At 40.3% G+C, this 16,256-nt stretch overlaps 1 protein-coding gene across 10 annotated transcripts in view; it reads right to left on the reverse strand.

Annotated features, from left to right (window-relative positions):
• The window catches only part of SNAP91 (synaptosome associated protein 91), a 143,264-nt gene that overhangs the window by 63,596 nt on the left and 63,412 nt on the right, over positions 1–16,256 (reverse strand). For all 10 annotated transcript variants that reach the window (XM_089693114.1, XM_089693108.1, XM_089693115.1 and 7 more), the window contains 3 exons: positions 13,012–13,114; positions 6,740–6,833; positions 955–1,066 (listed from right to left, as the gene is read on the reverse strand). In XM_089693114.1, the coding sequence (XP_089549240.1) occupies positions 955–1,066; positions 6,740–6,833; positions 13,012–13,114 (309 nt within the window). The remainder of the gene's footprint in view (positions 1–954; positions 1,067–6,739; positions 6,834–13,011; positions 13,115–16,256) is intronic.

The raw sequence follows: 16,256 nt of genomic DNA on the forward strand, positions 1-16,256 counted from the left end.
GGCTTCCTCCGTGGTGTCCTCCCATGTACTTCATTCTTGTTTAATGTTTTCCTTATTGTAGATGTGTCAACAAAAACGTTAGCATGTGCCAGAGATTTCTGTAGGTCTTTAGCTGACACTCTGGAATTCTTCTTTACCTCATGCAGCATTCTGCGCTGTGCTCTTGCAGTCATTTTTACAGGACAACAACGCCTAGGGAGAGAGTAGCAACAGTGCTAAACTTTCTCCATTGGTAGACAGTGTCTTACCGTGGACACATGAACATCAAGGCTTTTGGAGATACTTTTGTAACCCTTTCCAGCTTCATGCAAGTCAACAATTCTTGATCGTAGGTCTTCTGAGAGCTCTTTTCTGCGAGACATGGTTCACATCAGACAGTGCTTCTTGAAACCAGTAAACACAAAACAGGTGTGTGTTTTTTTTAAGGGCAGGACAGCTGTCAGCAACACATCCAATATCATCACACTGATTGGAGTCAAGGTTGGCTCACTCCTGGCTCCAATTAGCTCTGGGAGAAGTCATTAAGCTAGGGCCTCACATACTTTTTCCTCCCTGCACTGTGAATGTTTACATATTATGTGCAATTAAACCATGGCAACATCTAATGTTTGTGTAGTATTATGTTCAGCAGACTGTGTTCTTCTATTGTTATGACTTAGATGATGTTCAGAGCACATTTTATGCCCAATTCATGCAAAACTCCACGTAATCCCAAGGGATTCACATATTGTTTCTTGCAACTGTATATACACACACACACATTATATATATATATATATATATATATATATATTATAAAAGCCACTAGCCAGTACTAGTACCATAGAAATTGGTCAGACAATTCCAGGAATTAAGCAAATGATTTGCTAAAATATATACTATATGTTCAATTCAACACTTTTGACTTTATCATAAATACACACAACTTGCATAAGAAACTGTACATATACTCACCCAATAAATTAATAATACCGTCATTATAACAAGCAAAAAGTTTGATGAGGTCTTTAAAAAGAAGCATAAAAGCAGCATTTATAACTCCATTTGTCAGTTCATTTGGATGAACCTGTTAACAAAAGCAAACCAGTTTATGATCACCAAATATATGAAAAAATATAGCTATGTAGCATGCAATAACTAAATCGACAATCAACTAGTGATGTGTCCTTCAAGATGCAAAGTAACAATACTGGTAACAGTGTATAGGCAACAAAATCCTAGACTTGTTAATCACCTTATCTAAAAACAGACTTACCGATCCTAAGTCTTATCTAACCAAAAAGCATTGACTGTTCTTAAAAGCGGAGTGGAACTCAAAAGCGAAAGCTCCGGTTAATCTGCCTCCTCCCCCCCTCCACTGCCATATTTGGCACCTTTTGGAGGGGAAGGGGGAGCAGATACTCGTTTTTGACAGGTACCAGCTCCCACTTCGGGCTCAGTTCGCTTCAGCCCCCTCCCTCCTGCAATCTCCTGGGAACTTTCACAGATCCCAGAAGACTTCCGAAATAATCAGGAGGTGCAGCACGACTCGTACATATGCAGTGGGCACCAGGCTGTGAAGCCGCAAGCTGTCACAGTCTGGTGCCCACAGTTGAAATGCTGGCACCGTGAAGGGGAGAATGGACGGCACAGGTGAGCACATCGCTGGACCCTGGGACAGGTAAGTGTGTGTTTATTAAAAGTCAGCAGCTTCAGTTTTTGTAAAAACACAAAAAAGTCTGGAACTCCACTTTAATTACTGCAAAAGTGAACTGAAAAGATTGTTTTTTTTTGGGGGGGGGGGGAACTTATCAGTTTAAAGGATAAGTTCACCTTTATACAAAAAAAATAATAAATGCACAATTTTTGCAGGAAAAGAAAAAAAAAAAAAGGGCATTTATTTTTTGTTGCAGGAGCCTCTACAGCATTGCACCAGTAATCAGCAGATCACTGGTGCCATGCAGGTCTTCTGCAGAACTGTCAATATATCCGCTTGCCTGTATGGGATATACAGGCAAAGCACATATGCTGACAGGAAGACTCAATGAACTACCATGGTACTCTACAGAGCTGTGGTAGTTCATTGAGAACTACAAGACGACAGGAGCTAAGGCTGATGGGACTTGTAGTTTCTCATTCACTGAACACAGTAAATGAGTGACGCAGCCAGGCAGGCACAGCCCTGCACAGCCGCATTTTTTAAAAATTTGACAGCTAGCGAGTCAAAGCAGCAGAGCAGGGGCCTGTGAATTCATAACACATTACACCCTAAATATGGGTGTAACATGTTATGAACGGTAAACTTATCCTTTAACTGCTACTGATTGTACATCACTGGCTATACATAGGGAACAAAAGCATTTAAGCCCAGTACAATCAGAAAATCCTACAAAAAAAAATACCACTTTTGCAATGACTGTATGATAATTTGATCATTCGTACACAGCTTTAGTCTGAAATTATTTCAAGGGACAAGCACAAAAATGTTTTTCGTATGATACATCGTACAATTTAATAAGTACAGTTTTTGTCTGAAAAGAACAATACAAATACATTACAATACATGACATCACTTCCAAATTTTTATTCTGTCCTATGAGAATTTTTGTAGCTTTAGTAACCTTTTCATTATAGATACGAGACTGGCATGCAAAAGAAAAAAAAAAAACGGACGATCATCCATTCAATATTCTCATGTGTACAGGGCTTTAGCAGCAATTTATCACAGATTTTATCTCAATGCTCCAATTATTTGTGGTTGATCACTACATCATACAACTGCATGTGCCAGGGGTTTCAAACTGGTGGTCCTCCAGCTGTTGCAAAACTACAAGTCCCATCATGCCTCTGCCTTTGGGAGTCATGCTTGTAACTATCAATCTTGTAATGCCTCATGGGAATTGTAGTTTGGCAACAGCTGGAGGGCAATCCGTTTGACACCCGTGTGCTAGAAAAACCATTTTTCTAGAAATGTACATTAAATATATTTTTAAATAACCCCCCCCCCCTTTATTCTGTTTGTATATTTGCAGTCTTTATACTGGGAGAGGAAGGGACAGCACTGTAAACCAATCAGGCTTTACAGCATTATACACTGGGCTGGCTTATAGAAGAAAAGAACATAGGGCTGAGCCTATCCATGTGTTGCTGCTCATTCAATATCCAGTCATAGGCCATAGTCCTTCCTTTGCCAAGGTGTATAGCTTTGAAAGTAGAACTCAAAAAAGGTAAAACTACAGTGTAAGAGGATTATACCCAGTGAGTTTTTTGCCATCTGTGTCGCACTGAGATGTGTCCCCTTTGGAAGATTTCCCCTCTACTATTGGTCTGGGAACAACCTGTTTATGGTCCATCACCAAAAGTAAAAGAAAATCCCAAACATGACAAACTGAGAGAGTGGCACAGACCGCAATAAAAACCTGACTGATGTTCTGACCCCTCTCCACTTTTCAAAACTAAAAAGTTTTGCCTTTAGTTATGCTTTACCTACAGCAGAGGATAATAAGGCCAATGACCTGGCTGTGCTGCCTGGCAGAGTTGTCTGGACTGGAAACTTGACTTAACAGAATTACAAATTTTTGGCAAATAAAATAGTTCACATTCTGTGAATTTGGCATTTGTCTATACTTTTGTTTTAGTACACAAGATACATCTGCATCTATGGTATCCACACTACACACAGCTAAGATAACATTACTTTACACACAGCCACAATCTGCAACATAGTACGCAGCTACACACTGTGCAGATCGTGGCTGTGGGTAAAGCAATGTGAACCCTGTCCTCTGACCTGCCAGCAATGACCCCTGTGCTCTGTACACTGTCCTGCCAATTCCTGTACAATCCCCTGCTGACCTTCCATCCTTTGCCTAGCTGCCCCCCTGTACACTGTCCTGATGCCCCTTTGTCCTCTACCCTGCAAACTGCTGACCCGACATCCTCTGCCTCCCGAAATTTTTACTGCACCCCCACATCAGGCAGACTAGATTTGACCCTGCTGTTTGAGGTCCATGATCATTTTGAAGACAGGAGAATGCCAACTTTCTGAACAAGCAAAGTGCTCCTAATGAGGTGAAGGGAATAGCTGTAAAAAATTTTCAGTAGGAGTTTGAGTTTGTAAAGCAGATCCTAGTCAAGAAAACTCTGCACTGACATATGGTCCAGCTAGAGCAGTGCTACAATAATGTAGCTGTGCAGTACACAAGTTAACAATAGCACAGGTAGCTCTGAGTCTGTGCCGAGTGATGAAAGTTTGGGAAACACATTTCTGTCACAACTGGCACAGATTCTTCTGTCTGCAATATTCTATAAGTAGTTCTTAACTGTTAAAAGTAGCAAAGCATAACAGCAAGTGGTCAGAGCTTTAAAACCCGTCTTGATTTGGCTGACATCTTTCATAATCATGGGATTACCCATAATCTGCATTAAAACCATTTTAATTGGCATTAAAAGAGAAAAAAAAAAAAACACATACTAACCAGATGCAAGTCAGAAAAAGTTTAGCCATTTTCTTCATTTTCACGACTCTGCAGTTTTCAGCAATCTTTGTACTTATTTCTAGATTCTTGTTCTCCAGTGAAAAAAATAAAGCCTCAGACAGAGGCTGTTCAGCAGATTTCCCTAGATTACTGGTGTATAGCATACAATTGGATGTGGATATGATCTCTGAATGCAATTTAAACTTGTAAAGCTGGCCATTGATGGATTGAAATTCAGTCTGATAGGGCTTAATCGTAGATGAGGGTGAAATGCATCAAAGGGGCATTGATGTTGGTGGGGACCATCAGCGTTACAGACCTTAAATAACCGATCTTACAGAATGACCTCATTAGTGTGCAGCCTTCCTTGTAAAGATTTTGCAGAGTATTAGAGCAAGGACATGCTCTCCAGGGCAGCACCTCCTTTACCTAGGACTGAGGACAAGCAGATTCTGGAGCTGCGCTTCACACAATAGATCAGATATAAAATTCATCTCACAAAATGTGAATTGTGTTAAAAACATTACTCTTGTGGGGAATTTATTTTTGCAGACAGAAGTACCCAGAAAAGTGCCAAATATAGTTCTTAGGTTTCATTCACACAGTCACTCCTGCATTTGGAAAAGCTACGTTATCTGTGAAGTATAAACCTTTATACCTCTCAGATCATTTTTTTTCCTGTGATTAGACATTCCTGATTTAAAGCAGTCTTACAAGGGCAACTCCTCTTTCATGGGAAAAGAAATTAATTAAAAAAACAAAAAACTAAATGTAGCCTATACAAGTCATATTGTAATTGATTAAAAATTACATTTCCTTTTCAATCTGCAACGCTGTAATCCTCGGTAAAATTGCAATGCAATATAGCTACCTGGAGATTGCTTTACACAGATGATGTACAGAACACTCCCAGGAATGTAATTTCCTGCTTGTTTGATAGGCTGATTTTCCCAGAAGTCTGCACTAAGACACAAGTTAGATTTTGAGCATCCCCTACAACAAAAATGTCATTTTTGGTGATATACTCCCAAAGGGAAACTACGTCTAAAGGGATGCAGACCCTGCCACTTTCCTCAGAGGCCTGCAGGTGCAGCAGATGATTGATAATTATGAAACTACTCTCATTCTCCTTCACGTTGCACATGGACACAGACAAACAGCTGTTTCTTCAAAACAAAAGATAGGAATCTGCAACAAAGTTTGTTAAAATTTTTGGGACGTACATAGATCACCCAGAGGGGAATATGTTGCCAGCAAAAGTGGGGTTACGCTTTAAGCCTAGTACACATTATTAGAAAATCGAACAATCACTTGATTTTTTTTTTCTCAAATGTTCATACCATGTTGAAAACTAGATTGCCATTAAATGGTATGAATATTCTCAAACAGCACTGGAAAACTTCAAGTACGTAGCCAAATTCCAGCATAGAATCAGAAGTGATGTAATGTGCGTGTGGCCCTTCTAGTCATAGTAATAATAATTAAAACAAAAAGTTAACAACAAAACAATTATAACCCTTTTTGTTTGCAGTCCAAAAGCTAAAATATATCCTGAAACTATATACTGCTAGTCACCTATCACCATGACAGAATTTTCTGTTTATATCTCCTTAAAAATATCTTTTATTACAGTTTACACAAATTATTTCACGTTTACAAAAATTATTTTTGTTGCCATCTTATTCCAGATTGTTCTTTGTTTCTGATCATATGTGATCTTGCTCAATTTAAGGAGGGATATTATACTAAACAAAAATTGTTCGTTCTGGTAACGAACGAGAAAAAATGTACAACATGTCCCTTCGGAAACTTTCATCTGAACAGTCAACATTGGCTCTCAAAAGCTGTATACTAAGCGAACAGAAAATTGAACTATCGTTCTGAATATGGATATTTCCATCCATCTTTCTAATATATTCAGGGCTTTAGACACATTTAGACTTGTTTAATCGCATTTAGAGTTTCCAATCTGTTTCTGGACTATTTTTTTCTAAACACAGCTAAACTGATTGCACCTGAAATGCAGATAACGCTGCACAGTGTGAATGGTACCATTGAGAGATCACCACATGCATTTACTGTATGTTCGTTTAGAAAGGTCCTCTAAATGCATACAACACAGGTTTGACAGTGCCAGCGTGAATAAGGCTTTAGGCTACTTGGGTCACTGGTAACCAATTTAAGATTTAAACCTGCCACTAGGAAAATAATCAAGCAGTTGTGCCAAAGAGGTTTCAGAAAATTACCCATCCAGCATGAATCCATAGGCAAGTTCAACTTACGTCAAATTCCAGCAAAGCATCAATCTGTCCTTGTAGTATAGGCATGCCCTTTAGCAGTTTTTCTGGCACCATAGTCCTCATCACCCCTTCAGCTCTGAAAGAAGACAGAGCATAAATGAAATGGCTATTACACATCTGATTTTCTATGATGTAATTACTTTAAAAGTTTTTAAAAATGCATGCATCGGTATCTGGAATGTTGGAGGGAATCCTCATTCTCATTTCACAGCAGCGCACAGGCAGCTAAAGCTCTTTGATTCACTAGGCATTTTCAGGTTTAGCCTCAACATCCTAAATAGGGCAGTGCCCTCCAAACTGTAGCTCTTTGTTTGCCTTTATCCAGCCCGTGAGGCATTATGCTTGCCACGGACACCAACAATCACATCATTCCTGCCACTGACACCGATGGAGCACTATATATTCCCCTAATACTAAAGATGAGACATCATTTACTCTCACTGGGCACAGTCTGGCTCCCCTTAAAGTCTGACAGACAGTAAACTGGTCCTTTGCTTAGGAAGTTTGGGGACCCCTGCATTAGGAAAGGATTGGTAGGCCAGAGTTGCAGGTCACCATTTCAATCAGTTATATACAGCAGGTAAAATAAGTATTGAACATGTCACCATTTGCTCAGTAAATAGATTTCTAAAGGTGCTATTGACATAAAATGTTCACCACATGTTAACAATCCATACATACAATGAAACCAAAACAAATAAGCTAATTTAAGTTATGTAAAAAAGAAAAAAAACCTCAGCGCCCAGGACTCTCCTATTAAACACACAATTCCCCGTGGGATGCTGCTGTACACAGGTGCAAAAACCAAAAAAACTTATATCAATAAATACCAGCGCAAACCCACATAATAAATTGCATTACCCAACCTATTAAACAAACTTAAAAACCGTGACACAAAACCACTTTTGTGCTAGTAAAAAAAATATAAAAAAAATATATATAAAATAAATATATAAATAATTTTTAAATTCATAAATCCAGTGACAAAAAAATCCCAAAAAATTATATAAATTAACAGTCCCGTGACAAAATAAGTCAAATTGTAATTTAAATTATAATTTTCATTGGATTCTTCCGTGCCTTTGATCCCTTTACCATCCACCAGTGCAAAAACCAACATTAACCGCACTCACCAGATATTAGTGAGTCACACGCCTTTCAGGAATTTTAAGGGCTCCTGGACCCCCTTTACTTTTTATGAGACCTCCAAATACTGCTTCCTCTTGTATATGGGTACCTCTTCTGGTTACTCCTCTCACCGAATCCCCCAAGGAAAATCAGGAAGAAGAAAAGACCATAGCGTGATACCGTAGTGGTTTCTCATCAAAATAATCTCTCCAGACCACTCACATTTTAGCGGGATATACCCCGCATTTTATTTGAAACAACAACGATTTCCTTTAAAAAACGATCCACTTTCCAAGTACAGCGACTTTTGCATAAAAAGACCCCACAGCCTAGTATACAGCAGGATGGCAGACCTCAGATGCAGACTCATCCACTATGCTAAGATGGCCCCTTGGAACGCACCGCTCGGCGTGCGTTCCACTCACCGGAAATGACGTCAGACGCCGGAACAGGCAACCGGAAGTGCGTCAACGCGTTTCGCCCCACCCACAGGGCGTTATGTCTTGAATGCAGGTGTGATTTGGTTCCATTCCTCCACAAAAACAGTCTTCAAGTCTTGAAGGTTCCTGGGCCTCTTCTATTAACTTTGATCTTTAGTTCTTTCCATAGATTTTCTATTCGATTCAAGTAAGGCGATTGGCTGGGCCCTTCTAGGAGCTTTATTTTCCTCTCTTTGAAACCAATTGAGAGTTTCCTTGGCATGGTGTTTGGGGTCATTGTCTTGCTAAAATGTCCACCCTCACGTCATCATCCTGGTAGATTACAGCAGATTTTTATGAAGAATATCTTGGCACATTTTTCCATTCATCCTTATTTCAATGACATGAAGTTTGCCAGTATCATATGCTAAAACAGCCCCACACCATGATGTTCCTACCTCCAGTCCAAACTTGATTGTTGGTATGGTGTTTTCGGGGTGATCTACAGTGCCAATTGATCTCCAAACATGGTGTGTATTATGGCATCCAAAGAGTCCAATTTTGGTCTCATCTGAGCAGACTATATTCTCCCAGTATTTCACACGCTTGTCTAAATGTTGAACAGCAAACTTTAAACGAGCTTCGAACATGATTTTTCTTCAACAATGGAGTCTTGTGAAGTGAGCATGCATACAGGCCATGGCGGTTGAGTGCATTACTTATAGTTTTCTTTGAAACAATTGTACCTGCAAATTCCAGGTCTTTCTGAAGCTCTCCATAAGTGGTCCTTGGCTCTTAGAGAAGTGAAAAGAATTATCAGAAGAGTTGTCCATCAGAAATTTTGTGAGAAGCACCTGGTCGTGGCTGGTTTATGGTGAAATGATGTTCTATTTCCAGATTATAGCCCCAACAGTGCTCACTGGAACATTCAGGTGTTTAGAAATCTTTCTGTAACCGATGCTATCAGTATGTTTTGCAACAAGGTTGTAAAGGTCTAGAGAGCTCTTTGCTTTTACCTATCATGAGAGGTTTCTTGTGTAACACCTTGGTAATAAGACACCTTTTTACAGGCCATCAGTTGAGACTGAACCAGCTGATATTAATTGCACTGACAAGGGGCAGGATTGTATTCTAATTACTGATGGATTTCAGCGGTGTCTTTTCATGCATTTTTGCACCTCCCTTTCTTCATGTGTTCAATACCTTTTCCCCATGTCATTCCATTTTATATACACATACCTTAATTTCTATACTAATTTGTTTTGGTTTCTTTGTATGTATGGATTTCATGGGTCGTTGCTGACGAGGTGAAAATTTCAATAGTTCCTTTAGAAAAACCTGAGAAAAATGGTGAGGTGATCAATACTTATTTTACCTGCTGTATGTATGCCATTTTAATGTAAAGGTTTAGCAGTTAGGTCAATATTTAGTTAGTGATTCTGATATTTAGAGATTCCGATATTTACAGCCTCTGCCCATTTACTGAAGCCTTATTCATATTTTGTATAATAAGGCAGGGTATGCATCCCTTTTTTTTCTATTACAGACATTTGGAAAAAAAAAAAAAAAACTCTTAAAGGCAGTGTTTATAACTGCCCTAAAACAATCTCACTACAGTTTTTTGTTTCATACATAACCCTATTTTTTCTTTAAATAAAGAAAAAAGGAGGTCCATATGACAGTACCACGATGCAATAAAATTCTAATATGTAGCACTCATGGGTGGCTCTCTCTCCTTAACACATCACTGTGTGAAAGTCTGAGTCATATAAAAATAGATGAAACACTGCTTTTCTTTGCTTCCCTAGAAACAGGAATCCACTCTTTAATTACTAGATGACGTTGTGGGGGAAAAAAAAAAAAAAAAAAAAAAAAAAAAAAAGATCCAATTTGCAGCATTAGTAGATAAAAGATGCTACGCAGACAGAAGCCATGATGTGCATCTTAAAAACTAACATGCACATTTTGTGTTTGCCCCAAGCAAACTCAAAACAGAATATGAAGGCCAACCCAGAAAGACACAGCATTTTTTTTTTTACATATTTTCACACGTTTTCCTACATAGTGCTAGGTAAGCATCTTGATCCTGGCATGTCATAGCATATGGTTGTTCAGAGATCTACCTTCCACCGCACCCCCAAAAGCTTTGACACCAGCTAAGAAGCAGGAATGGATTCTTCTATTACACCAGGAATTTCTCAAATAATAAAATGTATCAATCGGTTAGCTGTGCAGTGGGTTTTCTAATTTCAGAACGTCTTGCACTGCCAGACGACAACCTAGGAAGAAGCCAAGGCTGCAGGTAATAACAAATACAGTGTTCCCTTGCCACTTCGCGCTTCATGTTTTGCGGCTTCAGTGCTTCGCGGGTCAGCAGCCACATTGTGTTGATGCGCGAGAGAGAAGGATCCCTGCATGAAGGAGCCCTTATAATGCCGCCTAAGCGCTGTGCCCCTGCGAAAGCTTCCTCCGGGGCGCCCAAGAGGAAGAAGATGATGACCAACAGCGAAAAAGTGAAACTTTTAGATATGATCAAAGAGGGCAGAAGTTATGCATCTGTGGCACGCCATTACGGGGTGAATGAATCTACAGTGCGGTACATCAAGAAAGCGGAGGCAAACATCCGCAAAACTGCTTCAATAACCTTCAACAAAGAAGCAAAACGTGTGATAACTCCGCGTAATAACAGTATTGTGAAAATGGAAGGTGCACTGGCATTGTGGATTGCTGATTGCAGGAAAAAGACAGTAAGTGTGGACACTAATATGATCAGGACAAAGGCCAAAGCTCTCTACGACCAAATCTTGCCCGATGACGACAATGAAGAGGCTGAAGAAGGTGCTGACGAACCTCAAGCCAGTACTAGCGCTGCCAGGAGTGATTCGCCTCCTCGCGGACGAGGCTTTTCAGCCAGCAAAGGCTGGTTTGAAAAATTTCAAAAAAGATACGGCCTCAGAAATGTGCTTCTGTATAGTGAGGCTTCCTCTGCTGACAACGATGCTGCTTGTCGTTACGTGGAGGAAAAGTTTCCTAACCTCATTAGTGAGGGAGGCTACCTTCCTGAACAAGTTTTTAACATGGATGAAACAGGCCTTTTTTGGAAGAGGATGCCTTCACGTACATTCCTCTTCAAGAACGAAGTGAAGAGGCCAGGCTTCAAGGCTCACAAAGACCGTGTGACTGTCATCATGACTGGCAATGCTGCAGGTTTTATGCTTAAGCCAGGCCTCATTTATAAAGCCAAAAAACCACGGGCATTAAAAAACAAAAATATGGCCCTGTTGCCCGTGTTCTGGATGCATAACTCCAAGGCCTGGATAACAAAAGCTCTGACCCTTGAATGGTTCCTCCATTGCTTCATTCCCCAGGTGAAGCTGTATCTGGCTGAAAAGGGCCTCCCCTTTAAGGTCCTTCTCCTGATGGACTGTGCAGGAGGCCATGCAACGGACCTGCAATATGACGGTGTGCAGATAGAGTTTCTGCCCCCAAACACTACATCTCTAATTCAGCCGATGGATCAAGGTGTCATTCGTGCCTTTAAGGCACTCTACACTCGCTCCACGATGGAGAGCCTCATCTCGGCAGTTGACGATGCCAATGATGAATTCACCTTGAAAGCATACTGGCGCAGTTACGACATTGCCTCATGTTTGTCTAATATTCAGCAAGCATTAAAGGACATGAAGAGTGAGACCATAAAATCTAGCTGGAAGAAATTATGGCCGAACGTGGTGCACGACTATCCAGGCTTCACTCCTGAAGAAGTTCATCACTCAGCGGTGGAGAAGGCGGTGAGGCTGGCTCACATCATAAGGAATGAAGGATTTGTCGACATGACAGAAGAAGACATCAGCGCCCTTATCGATTGCCACTCGGACCCACTGAGGGATGAAGACCTCCTTGAGATGACAAAGTCTGCAAGTGAGGAAGAAAACGAAGAGGAAGACGAAGAAGAAGCTGAAAAGCGTGGCCTTACCCTGGAGAATCTGCAACAATTGTGCAACATGGCAAGAGCGATGCAACAATTTGCACAAGACATTGACGACAATATGGTTCGAGCTGTCGAGTTCAGCAATCGCGTTGACGGGGTTATGTCCTTGTACAGGGGAATTTTGAAGGAAAAGAAAAAACAAAGACAACAACTACCCATCACCATGTTTCTCTCCAAAGTAAAGCCCCCGGCTCCAGCAGAAGAGTCTCCGAGTCAAGTGAGAGCCTCTCCTCCGCCACCAACACAAGACTCTTCGCCTCTCTTAGAAAGCAATGTTGATTAATGTTTATTACTGTATAAGGTTTTGTAATTACAGTAACCCTATTGTAATTAGCACTGAAACGTTTAAGTAAATACGTATACTGTACATTACTGTTGTAATTTTTGTCTTAAATGAGTAAAGTATGAATACGGTTTACATATTTAAAACATTCTTGTACAGTACCCGCATACACAAAATTCCTAGGGGCAAATACTACTTCGCGGTTTTTCAGCTTTTGCGGAAGGTTCTGGTCCCCATTAACCGCGAAAAATGAGGGATCACTGTAGCTTCCTAATGTAGCATTCATCCTGGTTCGGAATTATCCCAACATATACATTCTAACTACATTTTGTATTCTAAACAATTCCCCACGAAAAGAATGCACATAATTATTTTTGTATGCAAAAACTAGAGTTGGCAAGACATTCTGAAAAATAAAAAGGAATACTCCTACCCCTTTTTTACTCTGGCGAAGTCAAATGCCATCTGTCTGTAGGAGAAGGCCTTTTCATTGAGATATCTACTGTAGCGCCTAATGAATGTTGACATGTCATAACCTGGAGGAATAAATGAAAAAAGACTGATAATGTATTGAATTATTCACAACTCATCTTTGTGGAATCTAACAAACCTGTTGGACAATGACTGGTACAGGCTGCAAAGCTCAACATTTCCAATATGCTTTATTTTTTTTATTTTTTTGGGGGGAATACTTGTATATTTCTTTATATATCCAGTATTAGAATGGAATGTGAACAAGATATGTACACTCAATGAGAGTTGCTCATCACAGCACTGCCACAAACTTTTTTGTTTAGAAAAAAAAATGCTTTTCAGTTCAAAAGGCATGTCAAAAGTGAACCCTTGTGCTGTGCAATAAACAAGAAAGTTGCTGCAGCCGAGAGTATAGTGATGAATGTCTTTTTGTGACTACATGTCAGGTAGGTAGGTAGGGGCTTCTGAAAGGTAAATCACAAAACTTGCTGTAATGTAATGCCAACCTGTGAGGATAACATTTTTGGGGACTGCCATTGGCAAGCTGTATTGAAATGTGAAAATTTCATAGCTTTGCTACTTGGGGAATCTAGAAGCTACAGTTATACCTCACAAATTACCCTGACAGCTCCCCTTTAAAAGGATAAGTTCACCTTTTAGAAAAAAAAAATAATAGTTGTTCAGCAGTTCAGGTCAGGTTTACAACAGGTTCAGGACAGGTTTGGATCAGGTTCAGGTCAGGATTTTATCCTGTTCACAACTTAAGGCACGTGCGGTTTAGAAGCGGTTCCCATAGACATCAATAGCCTGTAATCCACACCTGAACCAGACTGTACTGCTCAGAAATTGTACAGGACTCTTTTTAATCCACACTGAATCTGCACTGCCACTGCACTCACTGAGCACATGTGAACAGGCACCATAGGAAGCAATGTTGGATGTGATTTGAACTGCATGAAATCCGCATGACGTGAATTCGATGAGGTTCAAACAGAATCCAATCCGCATATTTTTGAACTGGCATGGATGTAACATGTTACAAAAGGTGAATTTATCCTTTAACACAAAACGATGTCCCTTTTTCTTGCACAAGTCCCAGCTGCAGTCTCGCACCTTTTGTACCTCTTTTATAGCCCTGTACATCTGCATATCACGATTAATGATGGTTATTTGCCTGGAAATGCCCTAAAATACTTTTTTCTGCTCCCTGCACCAGTGCTCTACATGGACAGACCCCTCAAGTCCCTGCACAGACTTGCTCCCTCTTTTCTCAGCAATACAAATTAGACTAGTCGGTTACAGAGTGCTGATTACTGAGTGCTACGCTGGGTACTCTGTCTTTAACTGTAAAGTCTACTGAACTGCAGTGTCATATTTCTGTCTGTTGGGCTATTTCTGTGACTTAAACCACTTGCCCTCCAGAGGATTTACACCCCTTCCAGACCAGAGCATTTTTTGCGTTACGGCGCTGCGTTACTTTAACTCACAATTGCGCGGTCATGCAACGCTGCACCCAAATTAAATTTACATCCTTTTTTTCCCCCATGAATAGAGCTTTCTTTTGGTGGTATTTGATTCCCTGTGCATTTTTTTTTTTTTGGTAGCGAATAAAAAAAAAAAAAAAAACACAATTCTGAGAAAAAAAAAAGTGTCATAAATTTAGGCCAAAATGTATTCTGCTACATGTCTTTGCTAGAAAAAAAAAATACCATGACATGTCAATTAATTGGTTTGCGTGCAAATGAGAGCGTTTACAAATGGCGGTATATATGCTGGAATATTTTTTTTTTTTTTTTTTACACTAGTAATGGTGGCGATCAGCGATTTATAAAGGGAGTGCGGTGGGCATTCTGACACTGGGGGTGAACTGACTTGGTGTCACTGACATTCCCAGTGACACGAAAACAGTGATCAGTGCTAATAAAAAGCACTGACTGTACTAATGGCACTGGGTAGGAAGGGGTTAACATGTGGGGTGATCAAAGGGTTAACAGTGTGCTGTTTTATTATGGGGCTGTGTTTGTGCTTCACTGTAAGCACACTGCTTTGTATGGTTGTGCTATGCAGAGCCATGTAAAGCAGTGTACTGGAGCTGACAGGTGATAGAACAGTTTTGTTTACTAACAGCTCTCCCCCCATAGGAGATGCTCGGCAATCACCAGTTGCTGGTGAGTAATCAACAGCCAGGACCCGGTGATTGATAGCCGCAGCCACGAATGGCAGAGCGGGTAGGGCGCACATGCGCCCCTACCCGGAAATGCAAACTCACATATATACGCATGTGATTTTGCACACCCATGCCACCCTGTAGCAGTACTTCTGCTATAGGGCAGACGGGAAGTGGTTAATATTGGATTACAAACGATCAATTGGACTTTGAGTCTACAGCAGAGTACAGGCTTTACTTGGAATATTACATTTGCTCTTTTGAGATGACTTATTATTAGGCACAGTAGCCTAATACACACTCTATACTATGTGATCCATAGGAGAACTAATCATCAAAATAGCTTTGGCTATACTTCTGCTTTAAAGCCAAACTTCAGGAAAGAAAAAAAAAAAAAAAAAAAAAAAAAAAAAATCTACCCTTGTAGTACTCTGTCCAGAGATACTGAAATAAGAAGTGCTCGCCCAACTGGGCTCCAGCAGGGTTCCTCCAGCTGCGCAACTGGTCCCCCACAGCCTACTCTATAAGCGGTTCACAGACCACCATTCCGATCTTAAAAGCACTGCATTGAATGTGATGATGCCAAGCAATTTTGTTATACTTCCGAGGAAAGTATAACAAAATAAAAAAATAAAAGAAAAAAATGGCACTGTCTAAACTTCACAGATACTGGTCTGAGATTATTACTACCATCATCATGGCTTTCCAAATATCTCTCTAGACCCTAAAAACACTGTGTACTGGGCATACTGGATAGTTACAACAAAAAGTGCGCAAAACCTCTGACCATACAAACCACAATGAAAACAAATATAATACAAATAATATCAGCATCAATAAATAAAGCCACCACCATACTGGATAGTTGTGACTTATCAAAATTTACCAGTGACCATCTCTAGGGCTCTTTTCCAGGCAAGACGGCTTATTTTACAATACTGGCAGCCTGAACAGTCACCAAGGCAGCTGGAATTGGTCCATCATGTGGTTGACACCCTACATGTGGAATAAATGTTTTTTCAACACAGGGGATGTCC

The sequence above is a fragment of the Staurois parvus genome, unplaced genomic scaffold (assembly GCF_062004578.1).
Source record: "Staurois parvus isolate SC_StPar_1 unplaced genomic scaffold, SC_StPar_1.0 ptg000613l, whole genome shotgun sequence".
Classification (NCBI taxonomy): Eukaryota; Metazoa; Chordata; class Amphibia; order Anura; family Ranidae; genus Staurois; species Staurois parvus.